The sequence below is a fragment of the Arvicola amphibius genome, chromosome 17 (genome assembly GCF_903992535.2).
Source record: "Arvicola amphibius chromosome 17, mArvAmp1.2, whole genome shotgun sequence".
NCBI lineage: Eukaryota > Metazoa > Chordata > Mammalia > Rodentia > Cricetidae > Arvicola > Arvicola amphibius.
In genome coordinates, this window is record NC_052063.2 from 37941093 (window position 1) to 37966859 (window position 25767).

Here is a 25767-nt window from a genome sequence, read left to right on the forward strand (position 1 = left end):
GACAGATTTTTTTTTTATGTTGTTCACAGTGACTGTCACATGCTAGGTGCTCAGCAGATCTTTCATGAGCGAGTAAAATAATAGATTAAAAACTTACATCTGATTAGAGACAAGCAATGAATGGCATCCATATGCCATAAAGCTTGGAGCATATTAGCGCAATGCAGTATTTACAGGGCCAGATCTAAACAGTCCCATGTGAACTACTTCCCCAGAGAAAGAAGTCATAGGTGGTCCTGGGAAATAGTCCCCTTCAGAGGCAAGGGTCAAGTAAGAAGACTCGTGGGCCTCATTGCTGGAATGTCGCTGGAACAGGCTGTCTGTTCTTTCATGGACCACTGTAGCAAGGTATCTCATGAAATATATAGAGTCTTTTCTAGAAGTTCACTTGTGAAGAGAGAATCATGGTGGAAGTGTGTGGGTTTTTAAGGAAGAATATGGGACCAGGAAAGGTTTTGCTTTCAAGCACATGTGTTAGTTTCTTGCCTTGGACACCATCAAGTCTTCGTTTGTTGTTTGTTTTTAAACATAAGTAGTTAAAAAGAGTGAGCAGAAGGCATCACAGAAAAACGGGAAAAATGGGCGAGAAGATAGCTTGTTTGGTAAAGCCCTTCCCACGCAAGCTTGAGAACTTGAATTTGATTCCCTCAGAACCCATGTGAAAATGCTGGGTGCCATGCTTGTCCGGTGTTGGGGAGATGGACATGGTACAACCCTGGGACCCATTGACTAACCAGCCTAACCTTCTGGATGAGCTCCCAGCCTGTGAGAAATTCTGTCTCAGAAAACAAGGTGACCAGCTCCTGAGGAAGCCTCCAAGGTTGATCCTTGACCTTCATGAGCACTTGAGCACACGCACACACAGACACACGCACACACACATTTAACTCACACACTAGGGTTTAGGGAGAGGAGACACTCCAGAGGCTGGGCATGGAGAAAAAACAGGTATAACTTGATCAAAAAGGATCAAAGGACTGACAGGAGGATTGGTCTTTGGCAAGGGACTCTTAGGAGAGCAGATGTCACAGTTGGTGTGGCTGCAGACAGTCCCATTTTGAGGAAGGGATCAGGGTGTTGTAAGGTTCTCAGGTCCAGGTCCTCTGTGTCTGTGGCTGTGTTTCCAAGTGCTGAGATGTCTGTTGGGAGCACAGAATTTGCAGAAAGTAGAGAAGATGCTATAAACAACCCCCTGGGGAAACTGAGAACTAAAAATAAAACAAACCTGGGAATAGAAGGAGTATATGTATTTTATAAGTAGAAGTATTTTCTATTTAAAAGTGTTTCTAATTTACCTTAGTGGTCCTTTCAGGCTTGACTGAATTCTACAAGCACACAAACACATCCTTATTCCCCAAAAGAACAGATTGGGTCTTGAGCATGATATTAAATGTCAAAAGGCAACGGAGCAAAGTTTCCAGAAGGCAACTGAAGGCAAGTGACGATCCTACCATTTTCTATACAATGAAGATGTTTCTTGAAAAAACAGTGGAGTAACCACCTTAAATGTGTACCATACTCTCTTGAATACACAATTGGTTGTGACACGTACACAGAACTAACCCAGTAATGGTCTGTCTGGCATCTGCTGTCAGCAAGCCTCAGCCACACTGACTTCAGGTTGTGTGACTTGGGACACCTGTGGATGTGAGACAGGCAGGATCCTGGAAGTTCCTTCATCCCTGGATCTAGCCCTCTCCTGATGCCGTCTGGATCCCTGAGACCAGCCTGGAAACAAGTCCTAGTTATCCTTCATGTGAGTGAGCCCACATGAAAGGAGACAGACATCCTAAGTGACAGCTAGCCAGTTCCTAGACGTATGAATTAGAGCATCTTACCTCATCCAGCTGCCAGTGCACCACAGACATGAGAGAATGCAGCCCCGCCAGCCTATCACAGAGCGATCTCCTAGCTGACTCGAAGAATCACGAGCTAAGGGAAATGTGCTTTGTTACACAGCGAAAGCTAAATGATAGGTGGATACCCATGCTCACCAAAAAGGAAAGATAGGATCAAAAGGTAAATACAGGCTCTAAGTAAACCGAGTCAGCATAGTCCACCATGTCGTTCCCACTAAGTGAGTCCGTCAGACGTAAACACAGTGCCTGCAGCGGCAATCTGAAGACTAACTAGTAGGAGGGTAAATGAAAGACCAGACTTTAAAATTCTGTCAGATCGGCAGTGTTTCCCCTGTTTTCCCCTCAGTATCTCCCAGTCCAGATGCCTGACAGCGAGGAACCTGGAAGCAGACAGCAGATATGAACACGCAGACCTGGAGAAGAGGCTTTGGGCTATGATTCAAAGACCAGAAAGGGGAGAGAACTATGTAATTCTGACATTTGCTATTCAAGTTTTCTTTGCTGTTCCTTACCCCTGAGTATTCAAACATCTTGCCATAGGGACTACAACCCTCTGAAGGTTTTTTTGAAGAGAGAAACTACCCTCCCCGGGAGCACTGGTTACCTATGGGTTAGCAAACACTGATTGTGGTCTCAGACATTCAGTATGTGAGGAAGAAATAGAAAGAGATGGAACAGAAAAATAGAATAGACTCCTGGTTCTCTAGATAGAGGACCAGAAGGGGGAACCTAGAGAACCAAAGAGTCATGGAGATTGCAATGACAGATTTCCTAGACACCCCCCCCCCCGCACACAACAGATCTGATCTTTAACAGTGTACCCACAAAGGCTTGAGGACTGATCTAAGTATTGGGATCATGCCAGGATCCTGAGTGGTCACTGTGTATTAAGTATGATGGAAGATTTAAATAGCAGCACAAAGGTGCTGGAAACAGAATTAACATGGGAACCACAACTTATACAAGGCTGGCCAGAATTTGTAACCCTAGTCTAAGCAGCTGGATTTCTGATAAAACAGAAATACTAAAGTTTAGAGTTAATTTAAGTAAGGAGGCCCAGAGACATAATATTGAAAATATCTGGAATACAATACAAAAAATCATTCAACCTAGAAGAGATCATGAAAGCCAGGAAGGCATGAAGGAAAAAACAAAAGAGACAGCCATGCTGAGCTAGCATGGATGCTTGGGCTACCTAAGATTTCCACAGCAGCTATTAGAACAACATTCTAGAAGTAAGATCAAACAAGTAAATAGAAAACATAAATCATAATCATTGGAAGCTATTTTTTAAATATTATTTTTATGTATAGGGAAGAGATTGAGGGAGGAACACCTATGTCAGAGTGTGTGTGGAGGTCATAAGAGCCAGTTTTTCCCTCCACCATGGGCTTCAGGGTTGAATTTAGGCTGTTGGGCATTGCACCAAGGTACTTTTAACTGCTGAACCCCATTGGGAAATTTTTTAACTAAAAAAATTTAGTAACCAAACTTTAAAACTCAACAGACAGGCTTTGTAGCAGAGCGGAGCTTACCGAGGGCACACTGGGGAAATTTAAATTAACAAAAATGACCTAATCTGAACAGCAAGGAAGAAGACTGAACAAGCCATGGGGACCATTTGCACAGTGTTTCCAATGTTTGCATCATCAGAATTTCTGAAAGAGGGGAGAAAAAGTGTGATACAGGAATAAATGTTTGAGGATAATTACAAGGAAATATCCCAAAGTTAGCAAATGACGCAACCTATGCATCCACGCTTAATGAATCCAGACTAGATAAGCCCAAAGAAACCCAAGTCTGAGTATACATAGCCTGAAAACTAGAGACAAGAAAAAGTGTTGTAAGCATGCAGTGAAATACAAGCCATGCCTTTTGAGGAACAGCAGCTTGGACTGCGGGATGCTCTCTCCACTCAGTGTGGGCAGTACCTCCCAGCACGGACAGCCAGAGATGCCTCCAGTCATTGCCAGATGTTTCCGCAGGCAAAATTGGCCCCAGATGAGAAATATTGATCTACACTGAGGCTTCATCCCTCCCAAACAGGTATTTAAAGAATTTTTCTGGTTAGGTTTGCTTTATAATCATGGAGTTTATAAACTTAACAAGCGGGAGATGGGTTTGAAAAGTGTCTGATCCCTCGGTTCGCATTTAAAAAGGCATTTTAGAAGATTATTTTTAGTTTGTTTGGGTTTTGCTACCTATAAAAGATCAAAACCTAATCAATTTCATTTTTAAAAAGTCATAGGTGGGTCAAGAAGATGACTTAGAGGGTAGGGCACTTGCTATGCGTGTGTGGACGCCTGTTCTCAGATCCCCAGAAGTCAGGCGAAGCTGGACATACAGCGCCATCTGTAACCTCAGTGTTTCTTCTCAGAGTTCACAAAAGAAAAAAGAAATCTTTTATTTTTTAAGAAAGTATACTGATTCCGCTAAACAGTTACAACCATGAAAACGCCACTGGAAATTCTACCCGCTTTTCATTTTTTCCTGAAATCTAACTTTATCAAGATCACTGGTTTTCCCAAAATATAATAGAAGTTTCATTTCATTCTTTTTTTTTAATATTTATTTATTATGTATACAATTATGTATTCTGTGTGTGTGCCTGCAGACCAGAAGAGGGCACCTGACTCCATTACAGATGGTTGTGAGCCACCATGTGGTTGCTGGGAATGGAACTCAGAACCTTTGGAAGAGCAGGCAATGCTCTTAACCTCTGAGCCATCTCTCCAGCCCCTCATTTCATTCTTGATTCAACCAACATCTGTCAATTGCCTTCTTGGTGATAGGCCTGGTAGTGAATGCTGAGGTCACAAAAGCAAGGAACGGATTCTTAGCTTGGTACCCTGCAAGAGCTTGGAGCCTAACACCAGAAAGAAACACAGATATAAGAATTAAATTATAAATTGGTAACTGTTCTTAAAGATAAGACCTCAGCCCATGGGAATACAGGATGAAATCATCAAGCTCTTAAATTTGATGAAGTTTATTGAAAAATTGGGTAAAAACATTCTTCTATACAGAGACCAGCAAGAATAAGACCAGAGACTGATGACCAACCCTTATATATATTCAGGAAGTGAACTCAGGCAAAAATGACGGAAGAAGGTTCTCTTGTGGCCCCAAGTAGTCAATTATTTTGGTGGCTGACACAAGCTGGAGTCATCTGGGACGAGGGGACCTCAACTGAGAAAATGCACCACCAGATTGGCCTATGGATAAGTCTTTGGACATTTTCTTGATCGGTAACTGAGATGGAAGGGCACAACACCCTGGGCAGTGCCACACTGGAGAGGGTAGTCCTGGATACCATAAGAAAGCAGGCTGAGCAAGCCAATAAGCAGCACCCCTCTGTGGCCTCTGCAACACTTCCTGCCTTCAGGTACCTGCCCTGACTTCCTTTGATAATGGATGTGGAAGTGTAAGCCAAAACAAACCCTGTCCTCTCCAAATGCTTCCGGTGAGAGTTTTATCATAGCAACAGTAACCCTAACTAAAGGAGCTTAAAGATGCTCTAAGCCTCCTCTGCCTGGACCAGATGTCACACATCTGGCTGGGATTAACAGTGTAGCACCATACATTCACACATTCATAGCACATACACACACACACACAGCAATAAAAAGATTAAAACTAAAATAATAAAACAGGCTGGAGAGATGGTCCCACTGTTAAGAGCACTTGGTGCTCTTGCAAGAGAACCTGTTATTGGTTCCCAGCTCCTGTGTGGTGGGTCACAACTATTCATAACGCCAGTTCCAAGGGATCCACTGCCTTCTTCACACATCTGTAGACACCACGCACACGCATGGCACACACACACATACATGCAGACAAACACTCATACACATAAAATGAGTGATAAAATCGAAAAGCAAAATTATTAAAACCAAAATCAGATACAGGCTAGTGAGATAACTCAGCTAGTAAAGGCAGTCACCCACCCTGATGATTGGAGTCGGAGAGCTAGAATCCCCTGATGGTTGGATGGAGACCCAGAATATACATGGCAGAAGAGAAGAAACTGCCATCACCAGTTGCCCTCCGACTTCTGCCCACAGGCTGTGCTGTGGGTGTTTGGGTATAAAATAAATACAAATGTAAAACAAAAACAAAACCCCAGAGTTGTGAGCTATAAACTGCTCTAATGTTTGAATGCAGTGTTGACAGTAATTGAAATGGGAACTAGCTTGCCTTGGGGAACTCAGGAGGAAGCTGTGATAACTTAGGAATCTGGGGTTGAAGTTTACCCTGTCATGTGAATTGTGACCGGGGCATAGGTCCATCCTTCAGAAAGTCCTTGTCCTTATCAACTAAGAGTGAGCTGTCTGGACTTCCATTGTTTTAAAGACCTGTTAGTGCTTTAAATTTTGCTGATCAGTCATCCATTCAAATCTGATTTTCTTAAAATTTCCACTACTTTAGCTGACTGCTCTTTACCCAAGTAGGAACAGGCTGTGAGACTTGAGCCATTATTTCAAGACGCTTGGCCTTTATTGATCATACAGCTGCAGATGGGGCCCCATCCCACAAGACAGGGCCGATGCAGATGTGTAGCTCCAGATTCTTTTGGTGTCTTAGCCTCCACCCTGGGAAACTCAATGCAAGTGTGGTACAGGGAGCTGCAAACACAATACACAGTTGTTCGGGGGGGGGGGGGAGGGAACAAGGAGAACTCACTCTGGCTTCTTCAAATCATGCTATGTAAGGAACAGAGCCATTGGGAACTGTAAGCACCAGAGGAAGGGAGTCTTAACTAGGGCATGATAATAGCTGTCTCCAGGCATTTGAAGCCTGCCCCCCATAGACAGCAGCAGAACTCTCTATACAAGGAGTTGGGAACACACGGTGGACTGTAGGTGGAGACCGATTTTCCCTTTCTCCCAAGGCAGACCTAGCAATTATGCAGTCTGAAATCTCTCTCCGACAGTCTGCTTCATTGCAGCCTTGCAGCGCTCTGGAATGGACTTCAGTCTCTTTAATGTAGTATTCCAAAACATTTGGCTCTATATTGAATTGACTAAAAACACTCTGATTTGAAAGACGATATGAATAGAAGGCCATTTTAAGCAGTATTTGGAAAAGCAGAAAGTGGCTTCCTAAGATAAAATAAGGACACGCCGAGCTGATGAGACATCACAGTGATAGTAAGAGGTAACGATTATGGAATGTTTGGTGTGTGCCAAGCAATCTGTCACACACAAAACAACGGGCAGCTCCTCTAATCCACGCGCAAACATAGGGGCAGGCTCTGTAATAGTTTCCATTGCAATGATGAGGAAACAGCTCCGAGGAAGCCCAGTTCTCAAATGTCCTGACCCTGGGCCTCTCTGGAAGGTTTGAGCTCTTCCAGGCAGGCTGTCCTTCCGTGTGCATTGACCTACTAGCCGTGGATGTTTGGCTTTTTCGTTTGGGGGTGTGTTTTGTTGTTTTGATTTCTCGGGATGAATTTTGTGGTTCAGTTCTTGGTGAAAGGGGTTGTAACAGGAATTTCTTATTCTTCTCCTGTGCCTCCTTTGCCTTTCCTGAGATCGACTATCAGCTTAGTGGGCTCATCAACCATGTGGTTCTGAGCTGCTCTACCTCTGCGGTTCTCAGTCATCCCGATGCCGTGACCCTTTAGTACAGTTCCTCCCTGACAGTAAGATTATTTCCGTTGCTATTTCATAACTGTAATTTTCTGCTGTAATGAATCATAATGTAGATATTTGCTATGCAGATGGTCTTAGGTAGCCCCCCTCCCCCACAGGTCATGACCCACAGGTTGAGAACCATGGCTCTAAAGGAAGCTTCCAAACCTGTTGAATCTTTGAAGATGAATTCTGAAAATTAAGTGTCTTTGCTGCAAAGCAATATGGGTATTTTTTTAATTGTTTGAATTAACACAAGTCAGACTGGAATGAAGCTGGTTTGCTTGCCTCTCACGCTAGGTGGTGTGGCCTCTTTTCTCTGCTTGCCACCTGCGTTACACTCATTAAAGTACTGGGAAGAGTGGCTGAGTTTGAATGATTGAGTTTGTGTCCATGTCTCCAAGATTCTCTGCCCTTTGCTTTAAGATGAACAAACCAGCTCACTGGTGTATTTTAGTGGATGGCCCGTGCATTCTCGCCGCAATGCAGGAGGTTGATGAGCATCCTGCACCGTGTGCTTTACCATAGACTGCTCCTGAGCCAGCTGTGCGGCAGATGTGAGCTTTGGACAGGAGAGAAAGCCCTGGCTCTCCCAATAAGTAAATACCTGGGTTCTTATTCTGAAGTAAACACATGGACATAAGTTATTAATAAAGCTGTTGCTAACTTTTTGCACGAAGTTCAGTGTGTTAAAAACTAATTAGAAAATACACTTGTGGTTTATTTGGTTATACTGTGCACTGAACTAAAGTATTACTAATTCATTCTGTTTTTTCTTCTTTTTTTTGAAACGAGGTCTCACTGTGGAACTCTGGCTGGCCTGTAACTCTCTGTGTAGATCAGGCTGTCCTCAAACTCACAGAGATCCTCCTGCCTCTGCTTCCTTAAATTGTCCTGCCTTTAATTGAGTAGGTTTATGTGTATGGCCACAGAGAGTTTGCACTTAATTGGTTATTTAATTAGTGACACAGAAAAAGTATTTCCAATTTATTACCATTTTCAGTAAATAAATCCAGTATGAAAAGTTGTCCTATTTCTTCAATCCTAAAGCATTTATTGTGTTAAAAACCTGGCTCACAGGCCTGAGTTTATTCTTATTAGCCTTCTTGAGACAGGGTCTCCCTATGTAGCTCTGGCTGTCCTGGAACTCAATATATAGAGCATCCTTGCCTTGAGTTCAAAGAGATACACCTGCTTCTGCCTTCTGATTAAAGGCATGCGTCATTATGGCCAGTGGGCCTGATTTTAAAACCTATCTGTATTTCAATAGTATATGAATTTCATATCATTTCCGTGTCTTTATTAATGAACTATTGAATCACCCAAACTTTGAGAGAATGTAGCCTGAGAGGGTTTGAAAGTTATAACAATGTAAGTTGTTTTCTTGTCTCCATTGGTGTCTTAGTGAGTTCCTTTGAGCAGTTACAGCAGCCCACAAAAGTACATGCTGGAGAGAGAAAAGACAAAATGGAAGAGGAGGCAGGGACCAGGAAGAAGGAAACATGGCCTGTCTAGTAAAGCCCAGCATCTGTGATGAGCCCATTTCTCTTTGGGAGGAGAACACCTTTCCGAGAACAGAGCAAAGTCATGATTGGAACTTAGAAATCTATAAAATCTAAAAAGAGTCACCATCAGAGCTTAATTATCACTTGATAATGCCATTTAGAAATTATTTAGATTTCATGGCCCAATGACTCAAAATGGATAAAACAGACCTATAACCTATTCATATCCACACCTACCTCTGGTCCACGTTGTCTTTATTTACTTAGCACACACATAGACACATTGGTATGTGTGAATAAAATAGGCACATAGTATGCCATATGTTAGTTTTAATCTTTATATCTTAAATATAGTTAGACAGCTGCGAAGTAGAGATGTAGAAACAAATTTTTATTGTGTTTTATACTTGTGGCTGGATCTGCCTCTCATGATGCAAGTTCAGGGTGAATTCACAGAGAGCCCTTGTGTTTTCTCGCTTTTGCCTCTGCTCTTTCTAGACTAAAGGGCCCTGTGGGGCAGAGAGCAGAATCAAGAGATTGAAGGACTTGTAGCCTTCTGCGGTACACCCTCCTCAGCCTTAAATCCATAGAAGAGAGTGCCCAGCTCACCAACGACATGCAATTTTAGATGAAGTCCCTTTTCCTGCACAATTATTTAATACTTGTAAATGTGGTCATGGTGGTGTCCTCATTGTTTAAAGGTTTTGTTTCTTCTTAGGGGAGCTGGATAGACTTTATAAAGTGATCATTGTTTAATGAATAGTGCATTCGTGCCAGGTGATGGTGGTGCATGACTTTAATCCCAGCACTTGGGAGGCCAGCCTGGTCTGCTAGAGCTAGTTCCAGGACAGGCTCCAAAGCTATAGAAAAGCCCTGTCTTGAAAAACAACAACAGCAACAACAAAGAAAAGTGCATTCATGTCATCAACATTTGAAAAATCAAAAATATATAAATCAGGGTACATTTGTGTGGTGGATTGAATAAACCTGCCCCTCACAAGCTCACATATTTGAATGCTTAGACACCAGGAAGTAGAACTGAAAAAGATTAGAAGGATTAGGAGGTGTGGGCTTGTTGAAGGAAGTGTGTCACTGGGGCGGGCTTTGAGGTTTGAAAAGCCCAAGCCAGTCCCAGTTTCTTTCTCTTTCTGCTAGCCTGCAGATCAGGATATAAAGCTCTTCTTCAGCTACTTCTCCAGTACCCTCTGTGCCACCATATTCCCCATCATGATGATAATGAACTGACCTCTGAAACTGTAAACAAGCCCCCAGTTAAATGCTTTTGTTTATTAAAGTTACCTTGATCATGGTATCTCTTCACAGAAATAGAACAGAGTCTAAGACAATCACTCAAAAAGTTACACTGAGACCAGGTTAGTTTTGCTAACAACACACAGCCTAGAATCACTTGGGAAGACAAACTTAGTGAGGGGGTATCTACATCGTGTTGTCCTATAGGTGTGTCTGTCCGGCATTGTCTTTAGTTAACTGACATGGAAAAACATAGTCCTCTGCCGGCTACACTTGCCCTAAGCAGAGGGTCCTGAACTGGATAAAAACAGAGAAATAGGGCTGGGCATGAACTAGCAATCAGGCAGCATACATGCGTGCCTTTCTTTGCTCATATTTATGGATATGACTCTGACTAGCTGTTCGAAGCTTGCGACTTGGCTTTCCCATATAAGGATGGTGTAACCTGACATTTTAAGCTGAAATATACCCCCTTTTCCTGTATGTTGCTTTGGGCCAAGGTGTTTTATCTCAGAAATGGAAGTGAAACTGAGACAGTGAGGTTAATGGGTCCAGACGCGTATTCTTCCTGCAGTGCCACAGGGGCAACCAGAAGGTAGCTGGGTGGCCCCTAACCGCCGTGCCACTATTGCCATTGTGGACACGTCTTACCTGGAAGGTCAGTGTTCATTGCTGGGTAATATGGTTGAAGACTTTTCCCCCTTTTGCCCTGCATGTGTGGAATCCTTTGGGTCTATTCCCAGAAGGGATAGAGATGGAGTGAGGTGCCTCCACACTTTTGCAGAGTGGGTATGTCACCAACAGCATATAAACACCCCCTTTCCCTGTGTCCTTGGAAGCATTTGTCATTGTTTGTTTTTCTTGGTGATCATCTTTCTGACTGGGTCATACGGAATCTGAACATAGTTTTAATTTGCATTTCTCTGATGGTGATTGAAGTAGAAAACTTTTTTGCTTATTGTTTTTCTATGGTTCGTTTGTTGGTATTCTTCTTTTGTTGTTTGACTGTGTGGCCCATTTTTAAATTAGTGGTTTTTTTTTCCTTGATGCTTAGTTTTTTAGTTCTTTGTATATTCTAGATATTAATCCTCTGTTGGATATGCAGATGGCAGAGGTTTGTCCTCGTTCCGTAGGCTGTCTCTTTACTTGACATTACTTTCATTTCCTGTAGAAAAGCCTTTTAATTTCATGAAACTCCATTTGATGATCATCAGACTTATTTATTGAAGATTGGAACCCTATTCAAAACATTCTTACCTATGCCTGTATCATAGAATGTATTCCCCACATTTTCTCTGGCAGTTTCAGAGTTTCTTTTCTCTACTTGTGGTCCTTGATTCATCTAGAGTTGAGTCTGGTGCAGGGGAGAGATAAGACCTAGTTTCATTCATCTACATTAGACCCACACTTTTCCTGCAACTTTTCCCCAATGAGTTTTTTCTCATATATATATATACATTTGTATATATATGTGTGTATATATATTATATATATATGTAAAACTTTGGATGTGTGGCCTTTTATCTGGGCCCTCTGTTCTAATCCATTAATCTACATGTCTGGTTTTTTTTTGTCATTAGGGCATTGTTTTGAATGTGATGGGTGTGCAGTATAGTCAGGGATGGTGATAAGTTCCACAATATTCCTTTTACCCAGAACTGCTTTGGCTATTTGGGTCTGTTATGCTCCCACATAAAGTTTAAGATTGTTTTTCGTTGGTTTGTTTCTATTTCTTTGAGGAATTCTGATTGTATTTTGTCTGGGGTTGCACTTAATTAGCAAGTTGCTTTTGGTACAAAGCCATTTTCACAGTATTGGTCTTGTTAATTCATGACCACATGAGGTATTTCGTTCTTCTGGTGTCTTCCTTAAGTGTTAAAGCTTTAACTAAAGAGATATTTCAGAAGCTCTTGATTAGGTTTGTTTTAACCGATGTGTTTAGTTAGTTGGTGGTGTTATTTTGAGTCCATTGTGAATGGGACTGCTGCCTTGACTTCTTTATCAGTGTATTTGTCTCAGAAAGCTGCTGATTTTTGGATGCTAATTTTGTATCCTGCCATTTTGCTGGACATGTTAAATTGTTTATTTTATTCAGTTGATTTGCCCATAGTCACACTTACAATCATTGTTTTGAGTTTTCTGCCAGAGATTTCAACTAACGCACTCTCTTTTGAGATAGAGTCTCAATATGTAGCCTAGGCTAGCCTGGAACTCATTATGTAAACCAGCCTAGCCTCAACCCAACTGCTTCTTGCTTCTAGAGTGCTAAGATTAAAGGCATGTTCCATTATGGCCAACCTAGCACCCTCATAGCGCTGTAGAGTTGATAGTTTCTGGAGATGTTGTGTGTGTGTGTGTGTGTGTGTGTGTGTGTGTGTGTGTGTGTATTTCATATATTACTGAGTTGAGATTTATACATTCATATATACACATATATATGTGTGTATATATATATATAGATAGAGAGTGAGTATTCATAGCTTTCAAATAATATTTAGTTTAATAGAGTGACGTATATAGTTCTGAAAATAATTCCTCAGTTCAGGGCTCAGGGTCCCTGGTGAATTCTATTATTCCCTGAGTAGAATGTTAGCTGCAGAGCATCTCAAGCTGCTGGGTATCATCACTGCGTACATTCTATTCTTGCCAGTTAGCAGCAGAGACCCCTAAATTTCAGTACCTATTTAAACGATAGCCAAGGAAGGTGTGGAGCACAGCCGGGTTTCCATTACTAAGAATGGGATTGGGAAGAAAGTAGGACCAGCAAGGATAGGAGAAGTATTAGATCTTCTCTGAGAAACAACTTTTAATTTCAGGGAGATAAAGTATCTGGATGGGGAAGTTGGGCTATTGGTAGGGACCACAGATTTCTAGAGATTAATGCTATGGGTGGTTACAAGTACAAAGTAAGAGGAGTCAGGGATGAGGACGAGAGAGAAGGGAAGACGTAGGATGAAGAGAGGGAGTTTATTTTGGTGTGTTGAAGAGACAGTGAAGAATGCCTTAGAGTATATTAGTGGGGAAACATAGACAGCCGTCCTAAAACCTGAGCGGTCTACAGAACACAGGACATGTGCAAGAGGGGAAAGTAAACCGGAACAAGAAACAAAAGGAGACGTAGGGAGTGACTGTTGGCACAGCTGTGCTGAGGTGAAAGGTGAAGTTCTCAGGCCCGTGCCCCCGGCCTCCTCTAGGTCTGGTGTTCGTGAGGAACATCTCTCCTCTTGCCAAAAAGAAAGAAAAAAAAATCCTGATTTCTTTTAATGAGGTAAAGAATGGAAAGACAAAAAATAGGACTTTACACTTCACTCTGGGTTATTTGACCCGTGTGTTTGGGGACCGCCTGGACCCGGAGGTTGCAGATGACTTGGGTGAGTGACTCTACCTCTCACCGCCACTCACAAACTAAGTGGCTTTCTCCTGCCCCAGTGGGCAGCGTCACATTTGCCTGCCCATTCCATATATCCTAGAAGATGCCCTGAATGTCATCCTTCAGGATTAAGTCTTGACTTGTTTCTGGAAAAACATGTACCGTGTCCTCTTTGAGTCTCGTGCCCCATGTTTTCTGCTGGCATGGAGTTTGCCCCCAGCCTGGGATGAAATGCCCTGTGAGGATAATTGCCTACTCCGATCTTTGTGTGTGTGTGTGTGTGTGTGTGTGTGTGTGTGTGTGTGGCATACAGTCTTGCTCATGTATTTTTGGGCTGGCCTGTCACTTATTGCCAAGGCTACCCTCAAATTCATAGCAATCCTCCTGCCTCAGTCTTCCACATATTGCTATAATAGGTATGATCTACCGTGCCCAGTTCTAGTTTTGGTGTTAAGTAGAAATATCTCCTGCTAGGTAGGAGAGACTCCTGAAGAAACACTGCACACACTCGCCTGCACCTGGACTCAGGCTCTTAAACCCAACCCTGTTCTTACCATCAACTGTTTCTGGGAGAAACTCTTGTCCTTGTCTTCAGAGTTTATGTGAGTTAAAGGGCTCTATTAATGCAGAGACATTCGAATGAGGTCTAGAATGTTAAAAGCAGACACTCTGTGGAAACATGACCCTGACCTCTTTACCCAGAGTTTATATTCCAAGTAAGCAAATGTGAGACACTAAAATCCTTTGAAACACTCATTAAATATTTCATCTGTTTTTTCCCCCGTCTCCCTCACTCCCACTCTGACTCAGCAGAAGGCCAGCATTCCTGGGTTGGTCATCTCGATATATTTATTTTAAAACTCCCTCCACGACAGGCAGAAACCCTCTGAGTCAGCCATTTAATCCAACCACTGGGTCGCTTGATTAATTGCTCAGTGTACCCACATCACTCCTATTAATTATGTCCCATTGTTCTGTCGTCTCCTCTCCTTTCTGGAATGTTCCAGACCTCAGGCCTATAGGTCTCTAGTAGCAGAGGTCTGGCCAGGCACTAACTCCAACACTCTGTACAGAATGCTGCTCTAATATGTGCCAAGGCGTGAGTTTGTTCTCCTGGGGCTCGTGATTTGGAGGGCTGGACTCAGTGTGGCCCTGAGAGAGGAGGCAGGCTGCTGAGACACAAGGCCTAATGGAGGTTCTTAGGACCCGGGGGGCTGCCGAGAGAAAGGATTAAAGTTACCCTGGTGGGACTCCTGAGCTGCTGTGAGAATGGCCTGACCCCTTTCTGGCTCCTCATCTGGAAATACAATCCCTTCTTCCATGTATCCTCCCCCTGCTGTTGGTGCTGTCCACCATGGTCCCTCTCCAGAGCCAGGCTGGGTCTTGCGTGTTCTTTGTGCCTCCAGAGCTATGAGCTAACTAAACCTTTGCGTGTGAGTTTGGTGGTGGAGGCAGGGTATTACGACTATATGTGTGTGAGTGTGGGGTGTGGGTTGTGTGTGTGTGTGTGAGTGTGAGTGTGGGGTGTGTGCGTGTATGTGTGTGTGTGTTGTACACACGTGCCTTTTTTCTTCCCAGCTTCAGATACTTGTCATTTTGCTATAGTAACAGAAAAATAAGCAAATGCAGTGTGTCTGGTTCCTCTGTGGGATGGTGGACTCTGGAGGGCAGGGGAGCAGATCTGAACCCCTGTTCCCTTGAGGGGGAAAAAAGAAAATGTCATTAGCATGATAACTTGTGTTCAGTGTTTAATAAGGACCATCCCAATAAAACCCTGTGGCATAGAGAATATTCAGTATCTTTTTTGCCAGTGGGGGAGTGGTGCAGGAGAATTGTCTGTATTCTGTCAATCATGTTTTAAATAAATGCTGGTTGGCCAGGCAAGAAGTATAGGCAGATCAACCAGACAGGAAGTAGAGGCAGGGCGATGAGAACAGGAGAATGCTGGGAAGGAGGAAGCCCATTCCTCCGGAGTCCAGCCCAAACCACTGAGAAGCAAGATGTGAGCTACCCCGCTGAGAAAGGTACCACCGGGCCATGTGGCTAACATAGATAAGAATAATGGGTTGATATAAGTTATAAGAGTTAAAAAGAAGCCTGAGCTAATGGGCCAATCAGTTTTATAACTTATGGAGATCTCTGTGTGATTTTCTTTGGGACTTGCCGGCTGTGGGGTACTGTGCAGGACAGAAACCCCAACAAGATGGCCCTCATGTTACGGGGAGAAAATCTAATACCTCTGAAAACCTATCTACTGACTTTCACAAAGTAGTTTGAACATAGGCAGTTTGATTTGAGACTCTAAATTTTTAATCACCAGACAATGTGCCCAGGGAATAGTGATAAGTGAGTTAATCGTGACGTCACCTTGAAGGGAAGGTCTGTTTTGTCTCTGGGGAACAATGTGCAAGAATGATTTCAGAGCAGCTTGTAGGGTTGCGTATGGTGGAGGGGAAAAAAGCAGAGTCCAGGCAGCACACAGAACCGGGGAAAGAACAGAGGCCAACACTAGACCGAGGGTTGGCAGCAGTGACCAGGCAAGGTGTGGAGAATGAAGGAGAGAGATGCCCTGGGTATCTGTCAGCTTGGCAGACACCCTAGGGACTCTCGGCTGAGGAACTGTTCCCATCAGACTGGTCTGTACAGCATTTCCAGAGGTAATAGTTGATGTAGGAGGGACAGTCCACCGTGGGCGGTGCCACCCTCTAGGCTAGTGGTTTCAGTTTCTATAAGTAAACTGAACAAGCCATGATTACATGCCAGTAAGCACCATTGCATTCCTCTGTGGTCTCTGCTGCATTTTCTAGCTCCTAGTTCTTGCTTGCATTCCTGGCCTGCCCTCCCTTCATGGTGGACTGTAAATAAGCGCTCCCCCTGCTGCTCTGGACATGGCTTTATCACAGCAATGGGTACCAAACTAAGGTAGAGGGGGAGGTACGGATGAGGCAAGACATCTCTGAACTATCCTAAAACATCATCCAAACAGTTCCAGCCAGGGGAAGTATAATTAGATTTTTATTATTTCTAATGACATGCAGAAAGATTAATCAGCCAGGACAGATGAATGAATAACCATCACTTCAATAAGAAGCACCAAGGGAACCTCAGCTTTCTGACTTAAGAAAAGAATATCCTTGTACTGAAAGCAGCAGCATGCATTTTAAAAGAAAGCAGCCTTCCAGCATGTGTTGAGAGACTCAAACTCAAGTTTTAATCCTTAGAAATCCCATGTCCAGGAAATGCCTTAAAGCAAATAACACAAAATGCAACTGAACACATTAGTGAGACTGAACTGCTGTGCAAACGGCTGTCCACCTTGGTCCTCCCTGAAGTGACCATTTCAGACCAAATGGGATGTGATTGGCCCGTCCTAGCCTATAGAAATTGGGTGTTCCTGCTCTCTGTCTCCTAGGCAACAGTTTCTTCTTCCATACTGTCTATGCATCCTACACCTTCATTCTGTAGAACTTAACAAGAAGGCTTTGTGCCAGCCCAAAAGATTGTACCATTTTGGCAAATGATCAGATGCCAAGAGCTATTTTGGAACAGATGTCAGAGTGGGATATGTGCCAGAAACCCACCCAAATGACCTTGAAAAAATACTGCTTCATTTCTTGCTACCAACCTTCTGTGTGTTTTGACCTGAGCTCACTACAGCATCCTACACACCACAAAATTGCATAATTGACACCCTTCCACACCTACTGAGCTTTGGCCCTTTAGTTTGGATATAAAATTACTTTTCGCCAGGTAGTGGTGACTACGCCTTTAATCCCAGAATTTGGGAAGTAGAGGCAGGTCGATCTCTGTGAATTCGAGGCCAGCCTGGTCTACAAAGTGAGTTCCAGCACAGCCAGGACTGTTACACAGAGAAACCCTGTCCAGTGTCTTTCGTGTAATAGGTAATGCCTATAAAGAAAACCATATACTTATCAATTAATTTTTAGTAATTTCAGATTTCTAATCTGTAATGAATACTGTCTTGTTTTTTAGGAGAGTAGACAGCAGAAAAATTACGAGTTGAGAAAAACCTCTTTAGAATACTAGCTTTGTTGAGATCTTTTATTCTTGCTTTATATTTGCATTAAAAACAGCATCATTCTTGTCTTTTGTCTTTTTTTAAAACCACTTTGTTGAAATTTTAAATTATCTTATGATTTATAACATTCAGTAATTCATGTGTCCCTTGTATCTACAAATCGAATGATTACACTATGGGGAACTTGTATGTTAGTACTGATAACTATCCGAAATTGAAAAAAAAAATATGGTATGAAAAAGTGAGGCCCTCATGGAGCTGAGGCAAAAGTGTAAATTTAGAGTCAGCCTGGGCTATACAGCAGATTTAAGGACAGCCTGGGCTAAACTGGGAAACCTTATCTTAAGGTGACATCAAATGGGTCAGCCAATAAACTAAGTTATCGCATGACTGGCGGGAAATGGAGAAAACATTGGAAGTGATAGCGTAGGACGGAGGTGTGTGCTCCTGGGTGGCTGTGGTGAAGTGAGTTATTAGGACTCCAGACATGATATAAACACATGAAAAAAAATATGGTAGCTAAAAATAAGTAGAACAATATACTTGATTATGATAGAATAGTCATAGCTCAGACCCGTGTTAGGTAACTGCACTTGAAGGAAAGGCGGTGTATCGCAATGGTGGTTGTCCCTCGTTTCTCATGTCCTCCAACACCCTCCGCTCATTTCCAGCATGAAAACAGAAGAAAGCCCCGGGAACGTTCATTTTGAACTTGTGCTGGATGTATCTGAAATATCAAAGTTCAGAGTTTAGAATTTATCCCCGGGTATATATTGGAGGCATTTAACAAGTGTTAACTAAATTTCTCTCCCCGTTGGATCAGAATCCCAGAAGTCTGTCAAAACAGCAGAAGACTGAACATCATTTTAGCTCCTGTAGGTGTAGTTTGGGAAGAAGTGGTCTTTTCTGTGTTTCTAGGGGGCTCTGAGCCATCAAGGGGCTCGCCTCCTCTATGGAAAAGTAACCTTAACCATCTTCACTCAGCAGAAACACCATCTCATCCCTGGAAAGTATAATGTGTTAGTATTTATCTTCCACAGAAGGAACAGTCATTCCCTCCTTAAGATCTGTGTCTTCTGTTTTTTCATCTAGGCAATAGTTCTTGCTCAAGTGTCAAGGGTCTCTTCCATTTTCATGTTTAGTGAAATAGGACCCAGGTGCATGACACCCTGCTGAATTTTGATGACCTTCGACATCCAGAAATGTTCTAAAAGCTCATTATTTTATAGGCTAGCTAAGCAAGAAGAAGTTTTATCAGTCTAGGGTTCCTAGATTCTGTGGTGCTCCAGCTGCTGTTCTGGTTGAAGAAGTGATGCTGTAGGTGTCTGGAGTACTATTTAGAGGGGATCATTACTTCGGTTGTGACAGTGATCAGTGGGAGCCATGTTTTGACTGGGGTAAGGGAGGGTAAGATGAAGTGACCCTTGTAAGGTTTCCATGCCGTGAGAACAGGAACCATGCCCACAGCCTTCTCGTCAGCTAGTGATGTTGTTCCGGCCCGTGTATCACTAAATACAAAGATTTGGATTCGTGTTTCTCACAAGTCACATAAACTAGTGCTGTTCAAAGCAGCCAGCTCCTTGCTGATCCCTAAAAACATAGGAGTGGTGGTGAACCCCAGTGCACTGCCTCGTGAGGCTGAAGGAGCATGATCAGGGGTTCAAGGCCAACACTGACTATATAACAAGACTTTGTCTCCTAAAGAAGAAATGCATGATGGTAGGAAGAGAACGATGAATTGTGAGTTTGCCTGCTAGGTCAGGACAGGTTTAGATCGTAACTCAGCGAGCCAATAGGAACCATGATCCTGTTTTCTGGGGGATAGCTCCCTGCTGAAAGCAATGCTCTATCAACTTGCCACAATAGCTAAAATCACCACTAAAGACAGGTCCTTAAAGGTCTCGTTCATAGAATGTATAGGTCATGTCACATTGACTTCAGGGGTTATCAGTTCCCTGGTATATGCTTCATTAATTCACCCATTGTCACTAGCAGCAGGACCCCCAAGGGTACAGAGCTTAGGAAGCTTAAGTTGAGTTCATGATGAGGCAGTAGGGAGAACGCATGCTGGAACACAGTACTTAGGGGCCTTTCAAAGTTAACAGCCATCTGGGGAAACTAAAAACCCAGGGCCATGGTGTGTGGCATCAGCATCAAATCAGACAGTTTCTAAGAAGCACCTCTTACGTGGAGGTCAATGGCCTTTAAATCAAAGAGTTTCCCTTCATCTTATAGATCACAAACTGAGACAGGGAGCCATAGTCTCTGAGGAGTCAAAATGGGTTCTCTGACTCTTGAGCCCTTCCTTTTAAGCGTTTGACATATTGCCTCCTAGAAAACACACACACACACACACACACACACACACACACACACACGGGGGTGGGGTGGGGGGGGAGTGGATCTCATGTAAGGTGAAATTAAAATGCAAATGTAGCCCAGGTTTCGTCTACCCCATCACCTGAAATCTTGTACAACGTGCCAAGAACCACCCTGCTTGTTCTAGGAGGTGTAGCCAAGGGTTACATGAATGACCCATAGAGCCTCAAGCTAAGCTTTTACTCTGACCTTAAATATACTGGTGTGAGATTAATTGAACCGGTGGGATTTTTTTTTTCTATTATTGTTTGGAAATCTTAGCCAAGATATATTTTCTTTTTGGACTTGCTACTTGAAACGTGGGTAACTGAGCAGGACTCCTTGGTGGCCTTTGATCCCATTAGAGAGTTTAAATCAATGGCTCAGTTCTTTGAATGAAACCTGATATTAAAAAAACAGCAAGCTGAAGTCACAGGAGATGGTAGTATAATGCTTACATTTGGAGTCCCAGCTTCAGGGGGATAGAGTTCCGGGACTATATTAGCCCACGTGTATGTTCCCTTTTATTCGGGAGTGATTCTTAGTCTCCTCATATTTATTTAACAGAAGAATTTTTTAAATTCCTAAATCCAATTTAGAGACTTAGACCCTGTGAGAACCTGGCATATGCAATGCTGTTGAGGAGCCCAGGGAAACCCAGTGATGAATGCGGCTGTTGAATCTGAATCTCTCAACATTGTGTGACTCTGAGGTTTTCCTCCCGAGGCATTTTATCGCCCATGAATCTTCATTTCAGCAGCGTGGTCTTTGCTTCTTCTTGATGCCTACACCAATAACCTCCCCAAAATAGACAGATCCGATTTGAGCTGAGTCCCAGTTTCTTAAGACCATGGTCATCTCCCCTCCACGGCGGTCTGCAGGTGGTCTCGGTAGCCACAGCAACTGCTTCACTCCCCTCACACATAGCAGTCCAGCTTGCTCTTGTGGTCATCAAAGGCTTTGCTCAGAGTTTCCTGTGCACCTAGCCAAGACGGCCAGGTTGGGTGAGATTGGTTAGGAGCCATCTTAAATCCTAGGTCCTAGGTACCCACTCATAGGTGGCATGGGAAACTGTACAACCCAGTGTGAGCCAGCAGTGGCTCCTGGTACCGTCTCACACTATAGATGGAGCCAACCACACTCTGCATTCTCTATAGATGACTACGGGATGAACCCAAAACAGTAAACACTTGTGGCTCTGGTTCCCTGTAAAATAAATCAGCTTGAAGGAAAACAATTATGCAAATATCCTATCATCAAACTCTGGATAGGCGGAGAGAGGAGTCGACGCTGATGTTTGGTCTTCATAAAAAATGAGGCAGATGTAGAAGTGTGTGGACCTTACGTGAACTTGCTGTCAGGCAGCTTCAGAAATGTTTTCTTAAATTGTAGTGACCCCGAAGAGTTCATTCCTCTAACTTTGCTGTTTGGGTCATCACCACCATAGAATGCAGTGATTACATTGAGGAAAGCTGATTGCTCAAGCAATCACCCTGTGGAGCTTGTTCTCCACTTATTTTCCTGTTGGTGTGTGTAGGGTGTTATGGGGTACGCATGTGCCATGTTGCGCGTGTGGTCAGAGGACGGGTTTGTAAAGTCAGTTTTCTCCCTCCTCCTCCATGTGGGCAAACCCAAGACCTTAGGCTTACGCCGCCAGTGCCGTCTCAGTGGTTTTTGATTAAGAGAGTGGCTCAGGCTGGCCTGAAACTCCCTGTCCTCCTCCCTCTGCCTGCCTAATGCCAGGATTATTATAGGCTGCCATGCCTGGCCTGCCACTCACCTTCAAAGCAAGCATGACACTTCACCTTGTACATACATTACCCACTCTCCCACAGGGTGTGACATGACTGCTGGGGGAGCCATCCAGGCTGCCCCTCCACCTGTCCCTGCACATCATACAGAGACCGTCGGCCATGCTCCTCAGTATGAGAAACGGCTTTGGGGCTGAAGGTGTTTTGTGGTCTTAAGGACACACTGGTTTTCTATTATGTTTTATACACCCGTCTATCTTCAGTTAGTGGTCTTTGAAATATGTGAAATTTCTCATCTTGTAATGTTTTTCCTCCTTTTCTTCTTCGTAGAGCAAGGAGATTGCATTCCAACTGCACGAGGACTTAATGAAGGTTCTTAATGAGCTCTACACGGTACGTGCATCGTCTGTCTTCGCTCGTGGGCTTCTGCTCTGTCTTCCTGGTCTGTGGGAGCTGCTTGTTTTAGAACTCCCTCCAAGTGTTGACGATCTTTTGAAAATCTGGAATGAGGTAGCCACGCGCTCAGCACATTCCTCCGCCAGTACCTCCACATTTAGAGACTGTATGAGTGTGTGCACACGTAGCACGCACACACGTGGCTAAGTACTTTAAGAAAACAGAATATAGAGGCTCAATTAGACAAGTTTTAACTGGTTGGATGAAATGAGACCTGCCTTTAATTTTTGAATATTGCGTTTAAAATTGCCATTCTTAGATGCGAGCACTTGAGGCTTGCTTTATTATAGGTGCTTTCGCGGCTGCCTTTCTCTTACTTGTTTGGATCTTGCAGGGTTGGGGAGGGAGCCTTGAACATTGTGTCCCAGGCAAGTGCTCTGCTCCTGAGCTGTATCCTAGGCCTTTCTTTGCCTTCTCCTCTATGTCCCCCCTCCGTTTCAGTTCAGTTGGTTATTTGGTAATGGCACCACACTAAGATTATTGGGGTTTGGTTTTGTTTTGCATGATAATATTTTTATGTCCTTCCTTATAATAATTTACTTTATTTGACTTACATTTCATTTAGGGTACTTAAAGGAATAATTTAGTAATAATACTTAAGGTAATAATAATAATAATACAATAATTACTTTATTTGAGTTACAATTCACTTAGAGTACTACTGTACATCCTTACAAGAAATTAAATAATATAGAACCACTTTATTTTTTAAACTACTAATATTTTTCTTAATTTACAATTATTTGTTCCTAAAAAGACAAGGGTGTAAAATCTAATTTGATAAATTACATTTCTTTAATGCTTACTGATTAAGGGAGTTTGTTAACTAATTAAGCTTTTAAAAAAAATAACATTTTTATAAAATGCACTAAGGTTTTTTAGTCAGATTTATTTTTATTTGTGTCCACCTGAGAACATGTTATATATGTACCTGTGCCAGGCAAGTCTAGAAAAGGGGTCAGGTCCCCTGGAACTGAAGTTGCAGGCAGTTGTGAGCTGCATTGTGGATTTGGGAACTAAATTCCGGTCCTCTGCAATAGCAGCACTCTTAATTCCTGAGCCATCTCCCAAGACTCTTTTCTAAGTTTTTTTTTTTTTTTGGGGGGGGGGGGGGGCAGGGTTTCAAGATCAGGTTTCTCTGTAGCTTTGGAGCCTGACCTGGAACTAGCTTTGTAGACCAGGCTGGCCCAGAACTTGGAGATCCGCTTGCCTCTGAGTGCTGGAATTGAAGGCATGTGTTACTACTGCCCGGCTGATTTTTGTATCTAGCTGATATTCGAGGGTTGTTATATTTTCTGTGAACATAATGACTATATTTTTATAGCGCACATTTGCTGCATTTTTTATTTTGAATTAAATAGATGATTTCTGTATGTTAATTTCCCCTTCAGAAACTTTGATCTACATGCAACCTGCAGAACTTCCATATTAGCAAGCCTAGCAGTATACCTGGAGTCACATTTAACGTCATCACCAGATAGTTCCAAGATAAGCCTGTTGGGCAGCTTGGAGATGTAGTGGGGAGGTGGTGTAACTCCTCCAGTGTCTCCTAGATCCTTCTGTCCATTGGGCTTGAGTATTTAGCAGGCCCTGGGAGTTAGATCAAGGCAGCTGACACATGTCCTCAGAACTCCAATCAACATCACTCTGAAGTCTGAAGGTCCTAGGAAAGGTGACTAGAAATTGGATGGCCTTGTCAGTCATTTAACCCCTCCTTGTCAGTGGGGGAATTAACAGATAGAGGGGAAGGCAATGGCATATCATCTGTAGATCTCTTTGAACTCCTAGAAAGAAAATTCACCTTGAAGAGCATGCTCAGTGAAGAACAGAGATCACCTTCTTCCTCCTCCCACCTACCCCCACATATGCACACTGCACCACACACACATACACATACACACACACAGACACACACACACATACACGCAGGTACAGACTCACACACAGATACAATCACACAGACACATACACACAGGCATATACACACATACACAGATGCACACACACGGACACACACACACAGTCACACACACACGGACTCACACACAGACACACACACATACACACAGGTACAGATTCATGCACAGATACACTCACACACACAGACACATACACACAGGCATATACACACATACACAGATGCACACACACGGACACACACACACACACAGTCACACACACATACTCCATACACTTATTTTTAAAGGAGCTGTTCCTTGGCCTCTTCCTACACTTTATAGACACACAAATCCTGACTTGTCCAAATGAAATCTATGCATTTTTCACATTCAATTCATATTAAGAAAGAATGAAAGCATAGGATAGTTGAACAGTGGACCATGGGTTTAATGATTATGGTTTAACCACTGACCAGTATTTGCTCAGGAACAAATAACCTTCTGGTATCTTATGTAGAATTTTGAACAGCTGATAACGTTATACTGATCACTAAAGTTCAGGGTATAAAGTACATAACCCGAGGGAATTTGGTTGCTGTTTAAATTCCTCGTCAGACAAATATTCATTTCTCCTTTGCTCACAAACTCTTGAAGCTCCCTGGGAGTCGGAGTGAGCATTTGGGAAATGTGTTAACTTATTTGTGAGGAGACTGTTTTAAGCTGCAGTCAGGCTCCTACCAGGCGACAGTCTCAGCATGTGCCCTGGCTCTGACCTGTTGCTCCCATCGTGCTTGCTGATTACTCAGACATTCCAGGAGGCTTTGGCTCATAGCGTGTAGCTGCTCAGGGAAACAGAGAAGGATGCTTTATCATCACCCACCCGTTAGACAGAGCTGAATCTAATCCCATACATCCCTAAGGTTGTATGGGATGTCATAGCATACAATATAAAGCTCCAATCAATGGATAACGGGCAAGCTACATGGTACACAGAGCATGGAGCCCTGGAGTTCTGAACAGGAGAGAGGAGATTTTGGCGTAAGACTGACTTCTGAGAGAGGTGTCCTTAGCATTTTGTCACTGTGTTGACAGACACCTGAGAAAAACACTTGAAAGGGTGGAAGGATTATTCTGGCTCATGGTTTCGGTTTCACTGAGTTCGTGGTTGCCTGACTCCATTGCTGTGAGCGTGGACAAGAACAGAGCTGGCTTACATCCTGGTTGCTAGGATGGAGAGAAGGGAGCTCCTGCCCGCACTAGTGAGCTTCCTGTTCCTTCCTCTTTTTGTCCCACAATTTGTTCTGTCACATGATTGCCACCCACAGTTGGGTAAGCATTCCCACCTGCCTTAGTCATCTCTGGACACACCCTCATCAGCACAGCCAAGGGTTTCCTTTGCTGGTCTTCTAGGCAATCTTCAGCCCAACCAAGCTGTCGGTCAAGATTGAACCAATCTTAGGAGGAGGGGTCTTGAAGATGTGCAAGCTGTGTTTGTCCCATCTTGCCTTTATCTGCAAAAACATGGACTCAGAATGGGTTCAAGCCTCTAGTTGGATTTTTAGACTCCATGAGGGACAAGCCAAAGCCCTCAGTTTGGCCTTGAGTAACAGAGATACCAGAAATAATAGCAAGAATGCAGTAGAAGTT

General features: G+C 43.2%; 1 protein-coding gene across 2 annotated transcripts in view; it reads left to right on the top strand.

The window, feature by feature from the left end:
- Window positions 1–25767, top strand: part of Srgap1 (SLIT-ROBO Rho GTPase activating protein 1) — a 273611-nt gene that overhangs the window by 141048 nt on the left and 106796 nt on the right. For both annotated transcript variants that reach the window (XM_038314549.1, XM_038314550.1), the window contains exon 4: window positions 22097–22159. In XM_038314549.1, the coding sequence (XP_038170477.1) occupies window positions 22097–22159 (63 nt within the window). The remainder of the gene's footprint in view (window positions 1–22096; window positions 22160–25767) is intronic.